This window comes from Martes martes (assembly GCF_963455335.1).
Source record: "Martes martes genome assembly, chromosome: 6".
Lineage (NCBI taxonomy): Eukaryota > Metazoa > Chordata > Mammalia > Carnivora > Mustelidae > Martes > Martes martes.
This window is the reverse complement of record NC_137893.1, coordinates 2,643,396-2,664,238: the sequence shown is the minus strand read 5'-3', so window position 1 is coordinate 2,664,238 and position 20,843 is coordinate 2,643,396. Positions and strand designations below refer to the sequence as shown.

Here is a 20,843-nt window from a genome sequence, read left to right as displayed (position 1 = left end):
TCTTGGAAACTCCGAATTTCTAGCTGGTTGGTCAGAATCACAGGGGATGCCCTGGGCGGTGGGACAGAGCCCGGGTCTGGGTCAACCCTGGGTGCTTAGTGCCAGACACCCAAGCTGGTGTCTCCTGGGAAGTGAAGAATTTGTGGGTGTGGAGAACCCATGCATCTGGTATCAGAAGGGTTGGCACGAGGAGAGGAAAACGGGTTCTACCCTGCAAGGACTTCGTCCTGAGGACTTCTCTGGGTTTCCCAGTCTGGCCTCCTTGTTCCGAGATCTGAGCCCTGCAGCCAGCAGCCCGAGAGAGGTACCCAAGCAGACGCTCTCGGGAACCGTGGAGAACGAGTCGGCGGCCTGACTCCCACCGCGGTCCCCTCTTCAGCCCGTCCCGCGGGCAGGCCTCCTCCTGAAGGCCAGAGCCCTGGACGGGAAGACGCTCCTGGTCCCGAGGACTAAAGTTCCCATCTCACCCCCTGTTCCCGATCTTAGCTCTTCTTTGGTGCTTCTGGAAGCACCGTGGGTCTGTCAGAGGTGGGCGGGTCGAGCACACACTCAGGGCCCAAGGGGGCACGCACCGGCCGCGTCACCCGTGGGCTCCACGTCTCCGGAGAATCCACACCGCATTTCGCACCCGGTCCATCTCATCCTCATTCGTCATTTGCAAATACGTGGTCTGGGGCAATTTAAGCCCAGCGCGACGCCAAGGAAACAGAGCTTTGGGTGCAACTCCAGATCCCGCCGCGACGCGTGCTGGTTTCTCGGCGACCCACCCCGCGCGTTTTTATTTGCAGCTTCTTTCTTCTGCTGCAGCGAGGTTGGTGCTTTGAGGCCTCAGCAAACAGTTGACAGTGAATTAATGAACACTTTGGTTATTACTCAAAAATTAGAGGCGTTCCAAAAGGAGAAAATGTGAAAAAGAAGGAACGTTTCTGCACACAGTTCTTTCAGGCCTACGTCATCCTTCCTGGGCACACACGGGCACCGTCTTGGACTCTAGTGTTACTTATCCTCCCCTAAAACGAGGTAAGCGGGTTGTTTTGTACTGATGACCCCTTTCTATGTCAGCTGAACACGGGCACCAGCGGGCAGAGTTCTGGGTGAGGACAGTCAGGGAGGCCTGTGCCGATCCCTCCATCACAGCTGGGGCCGCGCGGTCTCCCGAAGTCCCTCCTTCTGTCCCAAGCCGGGGTGGTGGGGGTGCGACCCGTCTGGGTGGCACAGAGTGGACAAGGGCAGGTGCTTACAGACAGTAGCGTCCGGAACCAAAGAATGAGCCTTGTCTCTTATTAGGCTTGGCGAGTCTTCACGAAGTCCGTCCATGTCAGGTCAGGATGAGTTAAAAAGTTCAACGGAGCGGCTGATTCAAAAACTCACACTCTCCGGAGCAGGAGTACGTCTGTCCCCACGGTCCCTCTGCAGATGGGACTATTCCCGAGAGGGTTCACGGGGACCCACGTCTCACACTTCTGCACGGTGGTGGAGGGCGTCACCTCGTGTCCAGCGGGACTTGCTTCCATCCGCGCACGTCTGCGACCATGTCCTCGCCTGCACTGGGGGTTTGCCCTGTGGCACCGATGACAGTCTGCCCGCCGCTCCACAGCCCTACCAAGGCGACCTCCTTCACTTGGTGTGGGGGCGGGGGGGTCAGTCGTCACCTGGCTTCTACCTTCTCAGTAGATCACTCTCAAAAGGCTTCGGTATCTGCCCCAGACATTTTCATTGTTTCTTCATTTCCATAGACAGTGCTGGGGACGTTGAGTCCCGGGCCCTCTGAGGTGCCGCCAAAATGTTTGTTCTGTGGTTTCTGGGCCACATGGCATCCACTACAAATTCTTTTTTCAATTTTTAATTTTAATTTTTTTCAGTGTCACCTCTATCTGAAATGTGGGGCTCGAACTCACGACCCCGAGATCCAGAGTCCCACGTCCCCCCAGCGGAGGCAGCCGGGCGCCGCTCACGTCAGATTCATGGTGCACGTTCAGAACAAGCTCGCTTCCCGATCCCGCCCTCGCACCCCCGAGCTCCGCCCGACCGCGCACGCTCACGTCCGGGCCGCGCCACCGGGGACGTGAACACGAGGTCTGCCTCTTACCTCCTCACCGCTCACTCGGCGCCCACGCGTTATTTTTCAGTTTCGGAGCAGGCGCCTTTAAGATTTCATTCACTCGGGCTTTAACACGTTCGCTCGGCGGTGGCTCCGAGGACTGGTCTGAGTGGACCCGAGAACTTGGTCTTGACCACGCCGTCCAGGGAAGCAGTGTGGCCAAGCAGTCCGGATGCGACCCCCACCCCAGACCCGGGCGCACCGATTCTCTCCGCATCCGTGTGGATTTGTGTCCTGCGCGTCAGGCACGGTTCCAGGTCTTCCCATCTTTCTGACCGTGCTACGAAGTAGGCACTGCCGTCCCCTCGGCTCGCAGACAGGGACGCCGGCCCAGAGAGGGGCATCCGTCTGCTTGAGGTCACTCGGCAAGTAAGTGCCAGGCAGCGTGCGGTCCTCTGCCCCTCGGCCCGGTGCTGCCTCCCGACGCTCCTCACGAGTCCCCTCTCCTGGACCACACTTGCCGTCGTCCACGTCCCAGCAAGCCTCTCTCCTGTCCGATGGGCTCCGCCCTCTCCCTCTCTCTCTCCGTCTGCTGCTTCCTTGGCGAACGCCAGTCTCTCTCTTCTGCCGCACTGCAGCCCCGTGAGGAGGACCATGGTGGTGCTGCACTGTGTCGCCAGACCCAGAGCCTAGAAAGCCCTGGGGAGCCCCACGCAGGTGTGTATTATTTCTAGATTACATACTACACACTCCCTCTCCTCCCTACTAACGGGTCCGCAAGGTCCGTGGAGAGGAGAGAGAAACTGGGTTGGAGGTGCTGGGGAAGGCAGGCCAGGCACCAAACCTCACTCAAGCGCGCTCGTCTTTACTGAATACCCCCGCAGCTGACCAGGGAGGCCGGCTAGTAAGACAACCATTTCCAATCTCCCACTCCTTGAATCCTGATACTTTTCCCCCACTTTTAGTTAGAAGTGCCATTCAATAGTTTCTAGTCAGCAAGAAGTATGGGGAAGTCCCAGGGGTTGAGGAAAGCTTTGCCTTCCTGATAAGAGAGGCAGACGCAGCAGCCTTCATCGGTTACCTCCTTTCAACCGAACGTGACATCTGGAGCTGTGCCAGCCACTTTGTGGTCACAAGGCACCACTCATGAGGATGAAAAGGCAGTGCCCTAAGGATGGTAAACTAAAAAGATAAGCAGATCTGGGCTTTTGATAACTATGGTTTGGCTGCCCGGCCAATGCTTTTAACCCTGTACTGCCATGTGACTTGCAACTGCAAGAAAAATGGACTGCGGTTTGAAAAATTAAATTGTTGGCTTAAATAAAGTTACTTAAGTATTCTGTGCTTTGCAGCGATAAGTAATTCTTACAGGTATACCTCCCTCATGAGCAAATCTGAGTGTCTCCCTTTCCCTACCCGGAAGCCTCTTGTGAGGATTTCAGTGAGAGAATGATTTTCTTGGTGCAGTGCTCCATGCACACCACCGTCCTCCCCGGGGGACCGAGGCCTGGGAAGCAGAGTAAGCGGTTCAGTTGGCTGGTTAAGGAACCACTGGGGCAGAGGAGCAGGAGAGCCGCCCCTGGCTCTGCTGAGAGGCTGTGCGCCTGCTGGCTGGGAGAAGAGCACTGGGGAAGGAGTGACAGAATCAAAACACAGGTGCTCCCAGGTGCTGCGACCCAGCATCTGGAAGACTGACAGAACAACACGGGGACTCCGACGGGGTGGGCTTGCGGTGGGGGGCAGTCCGGAAACGAGCGGAAACGACTCGCAATGACCTTTGTGTGCACCCCGGACTCGGAAGCAGGCGATCTGCGGGTCAGGACCGGCCAAGCTGCAGCACGGGCTGGCCCTGGACAGGGAGGGAGTATTTTGGAGTTACTCCTACTCGGACGGAGACAGTAATGAAAGGTAATCAATTCATTCATGATCCAGAGAGTCAGATCAGAAATTGGCAAACAATTATGATCTTGGTGTGGCTTTTAGAGACAAATTAGAGGGAGTGACGGTGAACAGACGAAATCAAGGGACACATGTGCTGTTTGGTTCCCTCTCACAGTTACGAAGCGCGGCCACCTCCTCCCCAGAAAGCACAGTGATGAAGGGGAGGGTCTGCCCTCTCTTGGGGAGCCCCCCAGGCCAGGCTCCACGGGATTTGATAAAAGTGCAGCAAGACAGCAATTCCTGGACGGAGCGGCTGACGCAGGCCCCCGATTCCCCGTCTGTGTTCCTGGGGCCGAGTTCTCCTGCTGTCCCGGTGACCCTCACCCGCAGGACAGGGTGGCTCTGCGTGGTGGGGGCCTTGCTGGCGGCAGCCCCACGACAGATGCAGGGGGCACATCGATGTGGAGAGAGCACGGGCCCCTCCGGCCCTCCGGAGCTGCTGTTTGTGGGGCACACACGGCCAGGGACCACGCAAGGGGAGTTCCCAAGGCTGTGGCGCGGCACCTGCTGGAGCTGGGTCGTTCAGAATCGGGGCCCTGGCCTCGCCCCGGTCGGAGCCAGGACGGGAGGGCCCGGGATGATTCTTAGCTGGAGTCTTTAGGTCCCATGTGGGGCTTCGCTGAGGTGCACGGGAACAGGAAGGTGGAGGAATTCGGTTTCGCTCTAGGTTCCTCCGGGTCGTGACTCAAACCCACACGCGCCCGATCAGCCTCTGAATGTCAGTGTGGAGCAAAACCCAGTGGAGACCGCCATGTGCCCCAGTCTTGACCTCAGGGCTCCCTGCCATCCCCGCTAGCCCCTGGTGGCTCGGCGGCCCAGTGACCACAGCTGCTGTCCGCAGAAGGCCTCTGGCCAGAGTGAGCGGCCCCTGCCTCTAGGGCCTGGCCTCTGGGGCTCTGTCTGGGGCAGCCCGTAAGGTGTGTGCAGTCATCACGCTGGCTGGTTGTGATCACAGTCATTTGACAGCAGTCATTTTAACAGATGCCACCTGGGGGACTGTGCGAGGCGGGTGTCGGGGCAGGGCCCACAGAGCTCTCCCCACACCCCCGGGCAGACACCGACTCTGGGATCCGTTTAGACTCTGCAGCAACTCATCAATGCGGGAGGCTCCATCCCGGGCATCTTCCAGGCACGGTTCACAGAGCAGTGGGTCTCCAGGGGTCAGTGGCGGCACCGACCCAGGGCCACATCTAGACACAGTTCGCTTTGCTACGGCGGGGGGAGGGAGGCAGCTAGGGAGAGAGCGGGATGCGGCCTGACATCCTACAGTCCAAGATGGTCCTCCCCGAGAAAGAATTACCCAACTGAGATGTCACCCGTGTCACGGTGGAGACACCGGGGGACAGCTGGTCCCATTTAGTTATTTATTTATTTGAGAGACAGAGAGCGAGCGAGCATGAATGAGGGGCAGAGGGCAGAGGGAGAGGCCGACTCCCACTGAGCCACCCGGGTGCCCAGTAAATGTGCCCTACGTCTGGTACAAATGTGCCATTTACCCAATTGTGTCCTTACTGACGGACAGTCACCTTATCTCCAGGTCTTTGCTAAACAGAAAGATCATCAACAAGTATTTTTTAACATGTGTAACTTACATGCTCGATAGACTTCTAGAAGTAAAATTTCTGGGTAAAGCATTGTATGCAGTTTAAAGTGTTGGTGGGTTTTGCCCAAGTGTTAAAATGTCGCCCCATCTGCTGTCTCGACGACAACGACGGTGGCGGGGAGTGGGGGGGCCGCACCCTCCGTCCCGCTAGCCAGTGTTTGCCACTGCGCAGACTGAACCCGAAGCCTGTGTCCTTGTTCTCCAGGTCCCCACGCAGCCCGCACTCTGCGCGGCACCTGCTTCCGCCCGGAAGGCGCCACCGCGTCACTGACCTCGTGTCACTATGCTGGGCACACGCACCAGCGCCCGTGACGACAAGAAGTGAGGACCCGCGAGTGCGCAAGGACGACTCAGCAGCTGGGGTGACTCGTGGGCGGTCTACACAAGAATTCATTTGTAGGAGAAACACCACTGAAAAGCAACTAGGGGAACCTTTGGCAAAGAATTATTTTGAAAATGTGTTAGTACTTAGTTAACATTCATGTAAATCTTGATTTTAATATATGTTGAGATTTAGTCATTTAAGAGGGATTAAATAAGAAGCAGCTTTCAGCTGTTCTGTCCTTAGTTTATGGGGTTCTAAAAGGGAAGTGAAAAGTGCTACCATTTTGTGTAGAGAAGGGGACTTACAGAAAAGAGCCCATAGGACTTGGCCAGCGACTGGGTTTTGGAGATCGTTGGAGCAGGGACACAGGACAGTATTTGTACCCCTGCTTCAGGACCTTCGCTTTCAGTGAACTTGGACAAACGTGTAGCCAGACAAGAGGGGAGCAGGTGGCGGGCAGCCCCTGCCGTGTGTGGGGTGCGTGCGGGGTGATGGGACTCTCACCCAGTCGGTTGCATGGGTTCCGCTTGAAGAGAGCTCTCAGCAGACTCTGGGCCTCCATGCTGAGGAACTGCGGCATGCCCAGCTTGGCTCTGCAAAACAGAGTTGGAGTTTGGGATGGGAAGGATGACCAGAGTTTTCTCGAGCACTCTGGGGTCCTGCTCGGTCCGCATCAACATCCAGAGCAGCAGCGCCCAGACTCTTGGTCTTAGGGCTCCTTCACACTTTAGAAGTCACGGAGAGCATCAAAGAGCTTCTGTTTATGTGGGTTCTATGGGAGAAATTTGTATAGCAGCTATTTAATAATTCACTTAATAATAAAAACATTAAAAATAAACAATAAAAATCCCATTAACATAAGTAACATTTTTAATGGAACTGAATTATGTTTTCTCAAATAACAACAAAGGCTTTGGCTAGAAGAGTGTTATTGTTTACATTTCGGGAATCTCTTCTGGGTTAAATGACAGCCAGATACATTTTTTTTTTTTAAGATTGACTTATTTTAGAGAGAGAGAGAGAGAGAGAGAGAGCATGTGTGTGCAGGGGGGTGGGAAGGGGCAGAGGGAGGGAGAAGCTTTGGCAGATTCAGCACTAAGTGCAGAGCCCGATGGGGACTTGATCCCAGGACCCTGAGATCATGACCTGAGCTGAAACCAAAGAATTTACCAATCAACCAACTGAGCCACCAGGTGCCTGACAGCCAGATCCTTTTATCTGTCTTTGTGTTCAATCTGTTGCAATACCGTGAAGAAAAATCTGGGACTTCACAGAACTAGAACAAAACCCCTAAAATTTGTGTGGAACCACAAAAGACCTCAAATTGCCAAAACAATCTCAAAAAAGAAGAACAAATCTGGAGGCATCACAATTCCAGATTTCAAGTTATATTACAAAGCTGTAGTCATCTAAACAGTATGGTACTGGCACAAAAATTGACACTTAGCTCAATGGAACAAACTAGAAAGCTCAGAAATAAACCCACAATTATATGGTCAATTAATCTTTGACAAGGCAGGACAGAATAGCCAACGGGAAAAAGACCATCTCTTCAACACATGGTATTGGGAAAACCGGACAGCACCATGCAGAAGAATGAAACTGGACCATTTTCTTACACCACACACAAAAATAAACTCAAAATGGATGAAAGACCTAAATATGAGACCTGAAACCATAAAAAATCCTTGAAGAGAGTGCAGGCAGTAAGTCTGACATTGGCCCTCGCAACATTGCCTTAGGAGATGTGTCTCTTAAGGCAAGGGAAATAAAAGGAAAAATAAACTATCGGGACTGTCTCAAAACAAAAATCTTCTGCACAGCGAAGGAAAGAACCAACAAAGCTAAAAGGCAAACTACGGAATGGGAGAAGACGTCTTCAACCGATGCATCTGAAAAAGGGTTAGTACCCAAAATACATAAAGAACAGATACAACTGAACATACCCCAGACAAATAAGACAATTAAAAAAAATGGGCAGAAGACTTGAATAGATATTCTTCAAAGAAAAAACTGGATGGTGAGGGGCGCCTGGGTGGCTCAGCGGGTTAAAGCCTCTGCCTTCGGCTCAGGTCATGATCCCAGGGTCTTGGGATCGAGCCCCATGTCGGGCTCTCTGCTCAGCAGGGAGCCTGCTTCCTTCTCTCTCTCTCTCTCTGCCTACTTGTGATTTCTGACTGTCAAATAAATAAATAAAATCTTAAAAAAAAAAAAAGAAAAGAAAAAACTGGATGGTGGACAGACACATGAAAAGATGCTCCACATCACTCATCATCAGGGAAATGAAACCGAAGCTACAGTGAGATGTCACCGCACACTGTCAGAAAGACTAAAACCCCCAACAGAAGAAACAACAAGTGGGCAAGGATGTGGAGGATGTGCAGAAAGGGGAACCTTCTTGCCCTACTGAGACTGCAAGCTGGGGCAGCCACATTAGAAAACGTGTGGAGGTTCCTCAGGAAGGTAAAAATAGAACTGCCCTACGATCCAGCAATGACACTACGAGGTGTCACTGCGTACAAAGAATACAAAAACACTGACTCAAGGGATAGATGCACCCTGCACTTACGGCGGCATCACCTACAGTGGCCGAGCCGTGGAAGCGGCCCCAGGAGGAGCCTGCAGGCCTCAGCAGGGCCTCAGACCCCTGGGGATCCTCAGATCATGCTTTAGGACCCCTGGGACCACATGCTGCCCGCTCAGAAGCGCTCAGCAGCTCCCAAGGGGAAAGAGACAGTCAGGAGTCCACACCTAGGATTCGCTGCAGGGAATTATTCTACTCTTAGAAAAAGTAAAGATCTTGTTCCCCCCTAACATTAAGAGAAACAGAGATAACCAACACCAGATAACAGACTGCAGCCAAATACATGTCGGTCCAACAAAGGTCACGTGATACCGGAAGACACCGATCAAATCCTCTCCGTGGGGTTCCTGCACTAACTTCTCTCCTTCCGTTTAAACAATGGGGTGACCTATAAAAACTAAGTGCCTCTTGCTTTCACAAAAGTCCATCGGCAGCGTCTGCGAGAGCTGGCTGTGAGGACCAGTAGCTTTACGGTGTGTCCTTCCGGGGCAGGAGTCCACATCCTCGCACAGCAGGGGGACCTCGATCTGGAGCTGGGGTGTCCCCGTTCCCCAGCTGCAGCCCTACTCCCACTACGCTCCTGTTTCGTCCTCCCAGATCTCTCCCTCCGACGTCACGCTTAGATGGAGCCTGCTCACATCTGAGGGGTTATAGCGAGACCAGCACTGGGTTTAGGCTTTTTTCTAGAATCCTAAGAGCAAAATGCATTTCATGGTACATGATCCTTCCTGAGAACTGAACAGAAAACGTGTTTGTATTCTGTTACACGGGCAACGTGATTCCTGCCAACGTCAGGCGGGAGAGCTTGGGTACCTGCACAAAGGGGATCAAGAGGCAGAAAAGAAGGAGGACCCCCCCCGCATTCTCTCTGGAGCCCCTCTTCCTTCTGTCCCCCTGAGTCTGTACTTCGTGTGTTAAGGTCACGGATCACCACACCTGAAACCCCTGTCACTGGACAACGTAAGCAGTTTTCACTGACGGAAAAGGTTCTCTGTGGCGGAAGACGTCATCAGGACCCCTCAGCAATCCCATCCACTCTGTCCGCTGGAACGAAAACGCCGAGAAGGCTCCTTACGGCGACTGCTAACGCCCACTCGACGACCGGGGTTTGCAACACGGAAGCTCCTGATACCAGAAGCCGCAAACGAGTACTGGACGGATCTCCCAGGGTAGGTGTCTCGTACTCACTTGAGGATGAGGGCCATGGTCTCCTTCCTGTCCTTCCCCTGGAACGGCAGCGATCCCGTGAGCATCTCGAACTGCAGAGCAACACAGAACGGGGGCAGTGAGGGTCCGGACTGCCCGGTGGAGCAGCAGAGAGCCCAGATGGCAAAATGCAACCAAGTTCACTGACCCGTTCCCAACCCCGACGCGCTAAGCCGAGGTGCTGGCCGACACACGTGGTGTCCATGAGCGAGCACAACGGCCTCGAGTTCAGTGGGGAGGCGGACGGGCGGTAAACGCCAGGAGTGATGAGACTGCAGTGGGGGAGGGGCTGAGTGCCGCGGAGACAGAGGGGGTGTGAAGGGATGGGGGTTGGGCTGGGCAGCTTCTGCGGGGTTGGTGGAGGACCCCGTCCTCCTCTGGTGGGTGCTGTTGAGGGGACCAGGGCAGAATGACTTCAGTCTGTTTGGAACATCTGGTGAAAACACGATGGCACCAAAAACATCTCCGATACCGGCTGCCATGCACTGAAAACAGTAAGTGGACCTTGGGCAGGATGGGCTCCGTGATAAAGATGGGACCGAGGGTCAGCCTTCCCCAAGCAAGACTTCTCTCTCACACAAAATCCCTGACGACCAGTGCACGGCTGACCCCTTCCGAAAGAAGGGACGTGGGCAGCAGCACCACCAAACCCCGTCCTGGACACAGGGCACCGAATCTAACTGAATCGGGCCACAGCCTCGGTCCCCAGCTGTGTCTTTGCGTCATTCCAAATTACTGTTGAGCCATGAACGACACAGGTGCCAACAGCACAGCTGTGAGATACCCACATGGGTCTCTTTCTGCTAAATGCGGTCCTATACTGTAAATATATTTGCTCTTACGATTTTCCTAATAACACTGTCTCTTCTCAAGCTTACGTATAGTCAGAATACAGCATGTGATACATATAATGTACAAAATGTGGATTAATCTACTGTTTATGTTATTGTAAGACTTCTGGCCAACACCAGGCTATTGTTAGTTAATTTTGAGGGGAGTCAAAAGTTATACGTGGATTTTTGACGACCTTCAGGGGTCAGCACCCCTCATCCCCGTGTCGTTCAAAGGTCGACATATAAGAGAACAGCCTCAGAGCAGGAATTTGTAGGATCTTACTACATTTGTCCTACTTTTGATTTTGACGGCATCTCTCTGTCCCTTTAAAATTTATTCTATAGTATTTTTCCTCTGCATTATGAAAATCTTGGGAAACACATCAAAGTAGAAAGACCAGAACCATAACCCGGAATCCCCTGACTCAAAGAAAGCCACAATTAACACGTTATTTCCTTCTAGTACTTTCTTGAAACTGTTTGTTTTTTTTTTAACACTGTTTTATATACTTACCTTTCACAGAATAAGATAAAAACTTCCCATGCTGATTATAAAGTCTTCATCATATTCCTTTATATGTGGATGTGCCAAAATACATTTATCTGTTGCTGGACACTTACAGCGCTTCCAATTTCCTGCTATTGTAAGGAAGGCTGGAAGGTACATAAAAGCTTTCCTAAGATTTGGAGCTGTCCTTGTGATGCGCCACCAGGAGTGAAATCACAAATTAAAGAAATGCATGCGGTTAAGGCTTTACGAATCCTCTTGGTTTGCTTTGGGAAAGTAACATTTTAAAAGAAATTTAAAGGTTCCTGCTTGCTGTGTGTCTGTCCTGGGCTCACTCGTTCGATGAGGGTGCACAGAACAGACTGCGGGCGATGGGTCAAGATGTAAGTCATAAAAACTGGGAGCGAGAGAGTCCCAGAGAGAATGGGAAAGTAGACAAACATGACTAAACTGAAAGGCTCGTCCCGAAAACAGGATGAAAGCTTGCACGTTGATCCCAGAAATTAAAATACCTCTTAAAATAGAAACGTATTAGCAAAGAACATTCTCTTCCTATTTTGGGTCTATCCTCTTCTCCCGCTGTCCTTTCTTCCTTGAGTCTACCATGAATGAAATTCCGTTTCAACGACATGCCTTTTAGGCCACGTGAAACAAGGAAGCGATTACTCAGTGCTACAAAAACGGAGCCCGTCCTAAAGTCTGCGCATCGGGTAACTATTTACTACGACTCAACCGGCAACTTGCACACATTTGCCCACGGATTGCTTCTCAGCTTGGACTACGGCGCCCAGGAGCCCATGCCTTGTGTTTCTCTCCGTCCAGCCTGCCCACCTGCCGCTACGTCGTCCTTCCCCACGCAGCACAGTGGGAAATCCTGGACCCTTTGTGACCACCCAACACAGCGGCATATAGTGCGAGTTGGTAACGAAGATGAGGACGGTGCCAGTGATGATGGGGAAGCCATGTATCTTCTCAGCCCACACGTGTCTCTCTGCGTTGGCTTCGCTTCCAGCCCCTTGAAGGGTTCCCTCCCCATCCCACGAGGACAAAGGACATCATTTCAGTATTACTCTTCTCAACAAGAAACTTCTCAGTATTTAACTACATCAGTAAATCAGGGCACTTCTGGTGAGTTTTCCTGGGACATTATACATAGTAAGAGTTTCGGTCTGGCGCTGGACGGCACTGAGACTGCCAAGGTTGCCCGGGCAAACGAATATACACCACGGCTTGCCGTGGGGTCTCACGCTCCAGCCCAGGAGCTGGGGCTGCCCCAGGGGATGCATTCACACGTCCCCTCCAAGGGCGCTGAAGTGCACGGAGGGAGCCCGAAGAGACGGGGATAGCTTGCCTGTGAGTGGGTATGGGGTTTCCAGGAAGATAAATGTTTTGGTGAATCTAAAGCAGTGGTTCTCCACTGGGAGCGTCTCTGTCCACCAGGGGAAACTTTCCGACGTCTGGACACAGTTCTGGGGGTCAGGACTGGAGGGGCTGGTGCCAGAGCGGAGGAAGGGATGCCACTTCCCACCCTACAATGCATAGGACAGCCTCCACCCAAAGAACCGTCCAGCTCCAAACCTCAACAGCGCTGGGGTTGAAACCCTGTCTACAGGGATCCCACGAACCTGAAGAGAGGGGCCAGACCTGGGGCCCCGACACAGAGGAGCTCAGATGGTGCCGGGAGCCGCAGACTGAGAAGCTTCTCTGTAAGAGAGGAGGGAGCCGACAGTTTGAGTTCATTCGGCTGACCGACAGTCTCAAACACGAACTCAAGAGCAAGCTGCATCTAAATCTGAAAATGGGGCTGCTGGAGACGGCAGCTCCGAACCAGCTCTAGGTGTGCAGCCGCGTACGGACGATCCGCACAGACGGCTGCGGTGGACATCCAACACGTCCGGTGCCGGAGAACGGGAGAAGCAGCCCAGGTGCTGTCACGTGTGACACCGCAGCAGCCAGGAGAGGCTTCCAAAGCAGACGCGGAATGCAGCCCCAACGTCCTCCTAAAGGCTGCGCTCCAGACCAGTGTGGAGACGCTAGCGTCCTGCCGTGGCCACGGAGACCACCACTCGGGCTTACGTTCTTGTGCAGTTACAAGTACCTAACTTCAGACATTCGATTTTGTTCAAGGACGAGGATCTCCCCCATCAATGTAGGCGTCTTCATACGATCTCTCTGGAGGGCACTTGGGGATCATCAGAGGACACGGGTGTAGTTCCTCAGTGGAGAAACACACGGGATGGGCAGCGGCCCCTCCAGCGTGAAGCTCGTACGTCGGGCTGCTCCCTCCATGGCTCTCCCCGCCTTTAACAAAGCCAGCGGAGGGCACCTGGTAAACACAACATGCCCTCAGCAGACCTCTCTCTGGAGCCAAGCTCAGACACGACACGAAAGGCCACACTAGACCCAAACTTCCATTGCAAATGGCAATTTGGAAGTCATTCCTGGTGTTGTCCGGGAGGTGCCGAACGCAGGAATCCTGACATCTGGCTGCAAGTTTGTGCCCCTTGGGGCCAAAGGGCTTGGTGGCCAGGACGAAATGAAGATGTGGCTGTAGAACCATGATGTGATCTTAAACCCATCACTGAAGAGCCTTATTTCCACTTCTAGAATCGGAGAGAACGGTCTCTTCACGTAATGTTGAGATTTTTTTGGTTCAGATGAAACGCGAATGCGCCTTACAAACTCTGAGCGCCGCGAGACTTCCTCCCGCTTCCTGCCGCCGAGGGAAACCCCAGGGCTGGGACCTGCGCCGTGTGCTCCCCTAGCTGCTGTGACGCGCCGACTGCGGGGTTCTTTCGACAAAAATGATGCCACCAGTTCAGTAAGAAACGCCCAGCACCCACAGTCCCTGGGGTGTCAACGATGCCACACCGTAACTGGAACCAGGTCTCCCTTAGAAAAGCCAAGAACCAACCTCTGTGGGATATTCCCCAAAGCCCAGAGCATTCCTGTGGCTTTGGGACAAGGAAGGGCAGGGACCCAGGTGGAGGGTAGGCTGGGGAGCCCACAGCCGTGTCGCCCCCACGGGGCACGGAGCTCACTGAGCCTGGGCAGTGTTGTCTGTGATGGGAGTCCTTGCGGAAGGTCATGGGGATGCCTGTGCTGGGGAGACGCTCCGAGATGATGACGACAGAAGATGACGGACTGATAAGAGCAACGGGTCAGAGTGCCAAGAAGACACAAGATAGAACCAAGCTAGGGTTCGCCTCTGAATCCCACCTCCAGACATGGTCCCGGGGGTTGCACCCAGGAAGTCAGGCCGGTGGTGTGGTGGCAAGGCAGGGGGCCTGGACCACGGGAGCTGGGCTCGGGACACAGGGGAGCTGGGCTGGGGATGCACAGGGCCCGGCCTCACGCCAGCTGAGTGACCCTCCCAGCGTCAGGAGTCTGGTCTGGACGGAGGGCATGGGGAGCACGGAGGGCCAGGGGCACAGTGCCGGCTGGGAGGATGGGGGGAGGGACAGGGTAGGAGGAAGGGAGAGGAGGGACCGCCTGGGACAGGGACAGGGAGCCAACACTACTTCTATTACCACAGAGTCCCCCGGGCTAGGCGGTGTCTGGGTCTGTGCTGTGAACATGCACGACTAAAGCAAATTCAAGTTTCTCGATGTAGATGTAAAAATGTCTCACTCCATGTGTATTTGGCTCATGTTAATTTTTGTAACCAAGTAGGAGGATTTTGTGTTTGACATGAGAAAAATGTCTCTAATATGAAAATCCCCGCATCCCTTACAACCTTCGTGCTCAGCCTGTAAAAACGTCCAGTGTAAAGAGGTTCTGACTCGCAATCCACGTGCGTCCTTACCTGCACCACAGTTCTGCTTCCCAGGGGCGGGAATTTCGGGGGGCCGGGGAGGAGGCTGCAGGAACGGTGGCCTCCCTGGCCGTGGGTCACACCGGGACACGCCGCCTGTGCGCATGTCAGGCACCGTTTCCCCCGCTCCTTCCCAGACCTCTGAGCCACCCTGGGGACGGGACTGTGCTCTGCGGAGCAGTGACAAGGGATGCTGCCTCGGACCGGGGAGGCCCATTACCATGAGCACGCCGAAGGACCACCAGTCGGCGCTCTGCGTGTGTCCCCGCCGGTTCACCACCTCGGGCGCCATGTACTCTATCGTCCCGCAGAACGAGTAGGCTCTCTTGTCGTGGTCGATGGCCTCCTTGCTCAGCCCGAAGTCTGAAAGTGAGGGAGCACAGAGCACTGCCTGAGTCGGGCAGCACCGGGACTGTTTCCACGCGGACGCCCAAGCCGCGAGCCTCCGGGTTCCCGGCGTCACTTCCACCCGCTCTGTCCCGGCCACCGCACCCTCCTCGGATGCAGGCGTCCTCGCGCCCCCACGGGTATGTTCCCCGACTCAAGGTCTTTCGGGAATCGGCAAAGCCCGGGGCACCTGGTAACGGCATCAGGAAACTGCATTTTGCAGAGACCGACACGAAGTCCCAGGAGCCCCGCTGTTTCAGAGGCGCAGCAGGTGGCCCCGGGCGTGCAGGTGCTGAGGGCCAGTGGGCGGGGGTGGGGGGAGGCCGCTGGCTGGAGCTGCTGGGATGGGCTGGGAGGGAAGGGGTCGCTCTGAAGGAAGGGGCTGGAAGGGAGTTTCAGGCTACTGGGGAAGGAAGTCCCTGGCGGTGACGCAGGGAGGGAGGACCTGTGAGTCTGGTAAGGACCGCGGGGTATCTGCTTGGGCGCGCAGCGAGCGCATCCCTCTCCTTCCCCGAGAAACCCTCAGCACGTCCCAGCTTCTTCCAGAGCTCGTGTGTCCACACACTTGGCGGGTGAAGGGCACAGGGAACACATTGCTGCTAAGGGGCGGGCGCCCTCAGTTTCCGCTTGTTTGGGAGGAAGGATGATATCCACCCGCCCCTTCCAGGACCTCGTCGGGGTGGCGCGAGGCCAGTGCTGGGTGAGGACGTGACACCCGTGGGTGTGTCTGCTCATTCGCAGCGTGAGGGGCTGGCTCTGCACATCAGAGTCTGGGGGTGGCTGCTTGTCATCTCTGCCTGGCCCAGATGGCAAATTACCACATGATGATTGATAATAGTCATAATAACAGCAGAATCCATGATTACTGAACCAGAGAAAGCCCAAACGCAATCATATTATCAGTAAATTGGACACGGTAGCTCCATATACGCATCCCAGCTCCGAGGCACAAGGGTGACTTCTACCGGACACGTTCAGTTCCTCATCTGGCAGAGAACTTCTGCAGCATTAACAAAATCTTAAATCTCCACCACATGCCCCGTGACCCCGACGGCATGACATCAGAGGCCAGGTGGGCTCAGGGCTCTCTGAAAGGCATAATCAGGATCTGGCGTGTAAGCTCATGAGGACTTTTACAAACCGAACTTTGAGCATTGAGAGGCACGTAAAAAATACGTAGTCGGTATTTATTGCCAGTTATGACGCACCCCGCCAAGCCCTGGGGATCCACGAAGATGGGGTAAGCCCACCCTGGAGAAGACAGGGTGTGGTGGGAGGCGGGCCAGCAAGAGACGGGCAGCGCGACCGCAGGGGGCCACAGAGCAGGGAAGACGAGGTCTCTGGCAGAAGTTCTGAGGGAAGCTTTGAGGAAAGAACAGGGGTTGACCAGGCGCCCTGAGGCAGGGACAAGCTTCCAGGGGAGGAGAGGAGAGTGTTAGTGCAGGAACGGCCAACTGGGGGACAGGCAGGAGTGGGTGTGTAGGGACAAGAGGCAGAAGACGGTCAGCACGGCAGCTGGTGGGGGAACGGCCCCCAGAGACGCCCACACCCAAAGCCCCAGAGCGTGTGAGCAGGTCACCCCACCGGTCAAAGGGGTCCTGCAGGAGGGATGGGCCAAGGATCTTGAGATGGGGTGATTATCCTGGATTATCCAGGTGGGCCCAGCGACACAAGGGCCCTCATGGGGATTTGGGGGCCGAGTCACAGAGATTCGGGAATGCTGTGCCGCTGGCTGCGCAGGGAGGACGGGGCCGCGAGCTGGAGAAGGCAGCGGAACGGGCTCTCTGGAGCCTCCAGAACGATAAGACGGAGAAGGTGCGTTGCTGAGCCGCCCAGTGTGCGGCGGTGGTGACAGCCGCAAGAGGGAGTGAATACGGTGGGTGTCCTGGAGCTGGGGTGTGTGTTTCCACATCGATCTAATTTGGGGGCAACGGGAGGGGTGTGAGGTTTGCGGAGGAAGGCAGGTTCCCACATGAATTCCCATGAGGGACCCGGAGCCAGGAAGGGGCCATAGTGTCGGGACGTGCTATGGGGACAGCACTGGTATTTGCCCTGACACCGGCACTGTGCGTCATCACTCTTGAACGGAACAGTCGGGTGAGAGTGTGCGGGGAAGGCTCTTTGGTCAGGAGGGAGGAATGGCAGGGAACCTGCAAAGTCTGAGCATTTCTAGAGGCTGTGAGGACTCGCACCAACGTTACGTAACTGAGCTCTATGAACCTTCAGCGGTCGGCACGTGCTGGTGCTACGAGGGCTTGGACTCTGAGCTGCCCCCACATTCAGCAGGGCCTCGGTGAGGTCCCCGGGATACTGCTGTGTTTTACGAACCTGTGATCTTAACGTGTCCTTCTTCGTCCAGCAGGATGCTGAAAGACAGGGGAGAAAACAGATGCTTTATAAGAGGCCTGGTCAGTGGAGGTGGGGGGCTGACCTGGGGCACAGCAGGCCAGGTTGGGGAGCAGTCCCTACACAGGGTTGCCAGCCACGTGCAGACGCGGGCTTTGGGATTTACAGCAGCTTCTGCTGGGTCACGAGTGGATTCAGATCCATGGTGTTTGGGGTTAACGAGGCAAAAACGGGGATCTACAGGTTCAAGACCTTCTTTAGCCTACAGGAAGGTTCAGGAACCCTTCAGACCGTCCTGCGTGAGGAACATGATTGAGAGGGTCCAGGATGGCCTCGGCCTATGGGGATCTGGAGCCTCTGGAATTTTTCCTCATCCAGGCAGGCCCTCACCGGCCAGGGGCCTGCTCTTTCTTCCCACCACCTCTCTGTGAGCCCCACCCTGCCTCTCGGGACCGATGCAAGGTCTGCCGGGAAGCCTATGCTACCCGGGGCCTCCACATCAAGGAGGCTTGGCGCTCTGCGGGCTTCACCTTGTCATAGGTGCAAGCGTTTGTCCCACCGGCGTCTGACACCGAGAGCATCAGCCTACCGGGCGTGTCGGCCCTGCTCTTCCTAGCTCTCCTATGGGAGGGCGCCCCTCACTGCAGGGCAGAGCAGGAGACACAGGCCAGCACCTGGGGAAGACGTTCCTCCTGGCTGTCAGCCCTCAGGGTGCCCAGGGCTCCTAGACTTCCATTTCTTTATTTTTGCTCTAATTAAATCCTGTCCCATCAGCTCCTGGGGGTTCCAGTCCAGCCTTAAAGAGACGAGGAAGTGGAGAGAAACCACAGCAAGGCCTCAAGGACTCATATGGGCCGCCTTAAACAGGGAGAGTAGTGACGTGCTGACGCGTGAGCACGCGGATGGACCTGAGGACAAGGTGCTGAGTGCCGTGAGCCACGCACAACAGAGGAAACATATATTCCACTTAGATGGTGGACCTAGCGCGGTCAGATCCACAGAGGCAGAACGTCAAGGGTGCCAGGGGCCGGGGGGGGAGGTTCAGGGGGCATGAGCGTCTCACAGAGACAGAGTTTCAGTTTTGCAAGATGCAAAGAGTTTGGAAAATGGGCAGCACTGGTGGACGCACGGTGACATGAGTGTGTGTAAGGCCCCAGAACCACATACCCACGAAGGGTCAAGGTGCTAATTTTCAAGGGGTGCCTGTGTGGCTCAGTAGGTTGGGCCTCTGCCTTCAGTTCAGGTCATGATCTCAGGGTCCTGGGATCGAGGCCCGCATCGGGCTCACTGCTCAGTGGGGAGTCTGCCCCTCCCATCTCTCTGCCTACCTGTGATCTCTCTGTCAAATAAATGAATAAAATCTTAAAAAAATAAAAAAGAAGAAGAAGCAATATTCTTTTTTAAAAAAGTGCTAATTTTCTACTGTTTTTCTTAGCACAATTAAAAAAATCTGCCATGGGATCAAAAAGAGAGAGAGAGAGAGACCTACTATTTTATTGAAACGTGAAGGAAACTGTTAGAGCACATCATTAAGATGACAATTTGTCAAGAAAGAGGTGAATGTTTTCATCTTTGCTTTTCAGTTTGACTTAATCTTTGCCCAGAAACGAGCAGCTTTCAAGATGAATCCCTGCTAATTCTATTTGACAACAAAATCTTCTTTCTCCAAGTCTGTGATGAAACCTTACTATCTTTAACTGTAAAGATCCCTCTGACCTTTAAAGAGAGAGCAAAGCAGGGAGCACACCTCCCGGGAGCCCGGGGCTCAGAGCTCTGAGATCCGCCTCCCGCGACCGCTCGCCGGGGGAAGCAACGGCACCTGACAGGCTAATGTCCTCCCCGCGGGGACGCTGAACATAGGGTCTTGCGCAATTATCGGGACATTGATGGATGTGCGCGGCCAGTGATGTTCGACTACAGCGAACTGCTGTGGGTCGTCTATCAAAGCCCCGAGGGATGTGAGCGTCCCGCTGGTGTGGGACGAACGTGCTCCGCATCCCGTGTGGACACACGCTGCCCAGACGCTTCCCGTAAGCGACCACCACATCCGGCCAACATGGCAGCCGGGACAGGTGTCTTTTCCTCAGCGCAGCGCCCACGAAAGAGGAAGGGCTGTGGGGCTTGGGCTGCAAGCCCACTTTCTGAGCCCTCGGTGACGAGTCGGCCTGAGGGTACGGGCTGCTGTGGGCCCAAAGCTGACGTCCCACCAGGCTCTACCAGGGGCAGTCGCGGACCTCGGCCTTAGTGGGTGGAATCGAATGGTCTCACGGGGCAGTGGGTCCCGAGTGAGAAAATCAGCGACTTCACCTTCGGGACTACGGTCAGTCAGTCCTACTGAACCCAACATAGTGTCCACCAGTCCCACTGCTTGTCTGACGGCCACCAGAGATGGCCCGTGGGAGTCTTGGGAGGGCTTCTAGGCTCTGCGGACGGATGGCACAGAAGGGACCAGGGCGGAAGAGACAAACCGGCGTCGAGGTGGTCACGCCTGAGGCTTCCCCACAGCAGGAGGAGTCGGGGGGGGGGTGCCCCGGCCTGCCCGGCCTTCCCCGCACAGCAGGGACAGGGGCCTGGCCTGCCCCAGAGCGTTGTTACGAGGATCAGGTGAGAGACGCTGCTGGGAAGGGCTGTACCGATCTGCATCAGCCACACCTGTCTGGGCACCGTGTCGAGGCGAGCAGGCGGAACCCTCGCCGGGGTGCCCGCAGGAGGAGGGCCCCAGCCTACTCCCTGCTGTGTACCCCCCACGTGGGAGTCAGACAAGAGGGCAGCGGCTCCCGACAGGGGCAGCAGGAAGGGGGGTGTGGAGGGGCGTCCTCCCACGTCCTCACTTACTTCTCAGGCTTCAGGTCTCTGTAGATGATCCCCAGGCCGTGGAGATGGTCCAAGGCCAAGGCCAGCTCAGCCAGGTAGAACTTGACATCCTCCTCGGTGAACATCACCTAGGAAGACAGAACACGGTCATTGGGCTTATTCTGGGGCTGGTCTGTTCTGAAGATCTCCGCCAGAGAACATCAGAGTCACCCGCCAAGTGACCGGACTGGGTTCTGCTCTGCGGAAGCTCATGGGTTCCCCACCCTGCCCTGCGGCTCTGACGGAGGAAACAGGACCTCTTTCCAGTCTGGGGATCAGGGAAGGCAGAAGAGCCGTTCCCTGCAAAGATGGTTGATTAGCCCGTAAGTGGGGCACTCAGTCTCCTCCTCCTCCTCCTCCCGTCCCAGGCATCATGGAGCTCTGGGCTGTATTTCTGGGTTG

At 55.1% G+C, this 20,843-nt stretch overlaps 1 protein-coding gene across 1 annotated transcript in view; it reads right to left on the bottom strand.

The window, feature by feature from the left end:
- The window catches only part of RPS6KA2 (ribosomal protein S6 kinase A2), a 147,185-nt gene that overhangs the window by 35,273 nt on the left and 91,069 nt on the right, over positions 1 to 20,843 (bottom strand). Inside the window, exons 6-10 of the mRNA XM_080807167.1 lie at positions 20,424 to 20,530; positions 17,571 to 17,608; positions 15,076 to 15,218; positions 9,683 to 9,753; positions 6,415 to 6,503 (exon numbers count right to left, since the gene is read on the bottom strand). Of these exons, the coding sequence (XP_080663293.1) occupies positions 6,415 to 6,503; positions 9,683 to 9,753; positions 15,076 to 15,218; positions 17,571 to 17,608; positions 20,424 to 20,530 (448 nt within the window). The remainder of the gene's footprint in view (positions 1 to 6,414; positions 6,504 to 9,682; positions 9,754 to 15,075; positions 15,219 to 17,570; positions 17,609 to 20,423; positions 20,531 to 20,843) is intronic.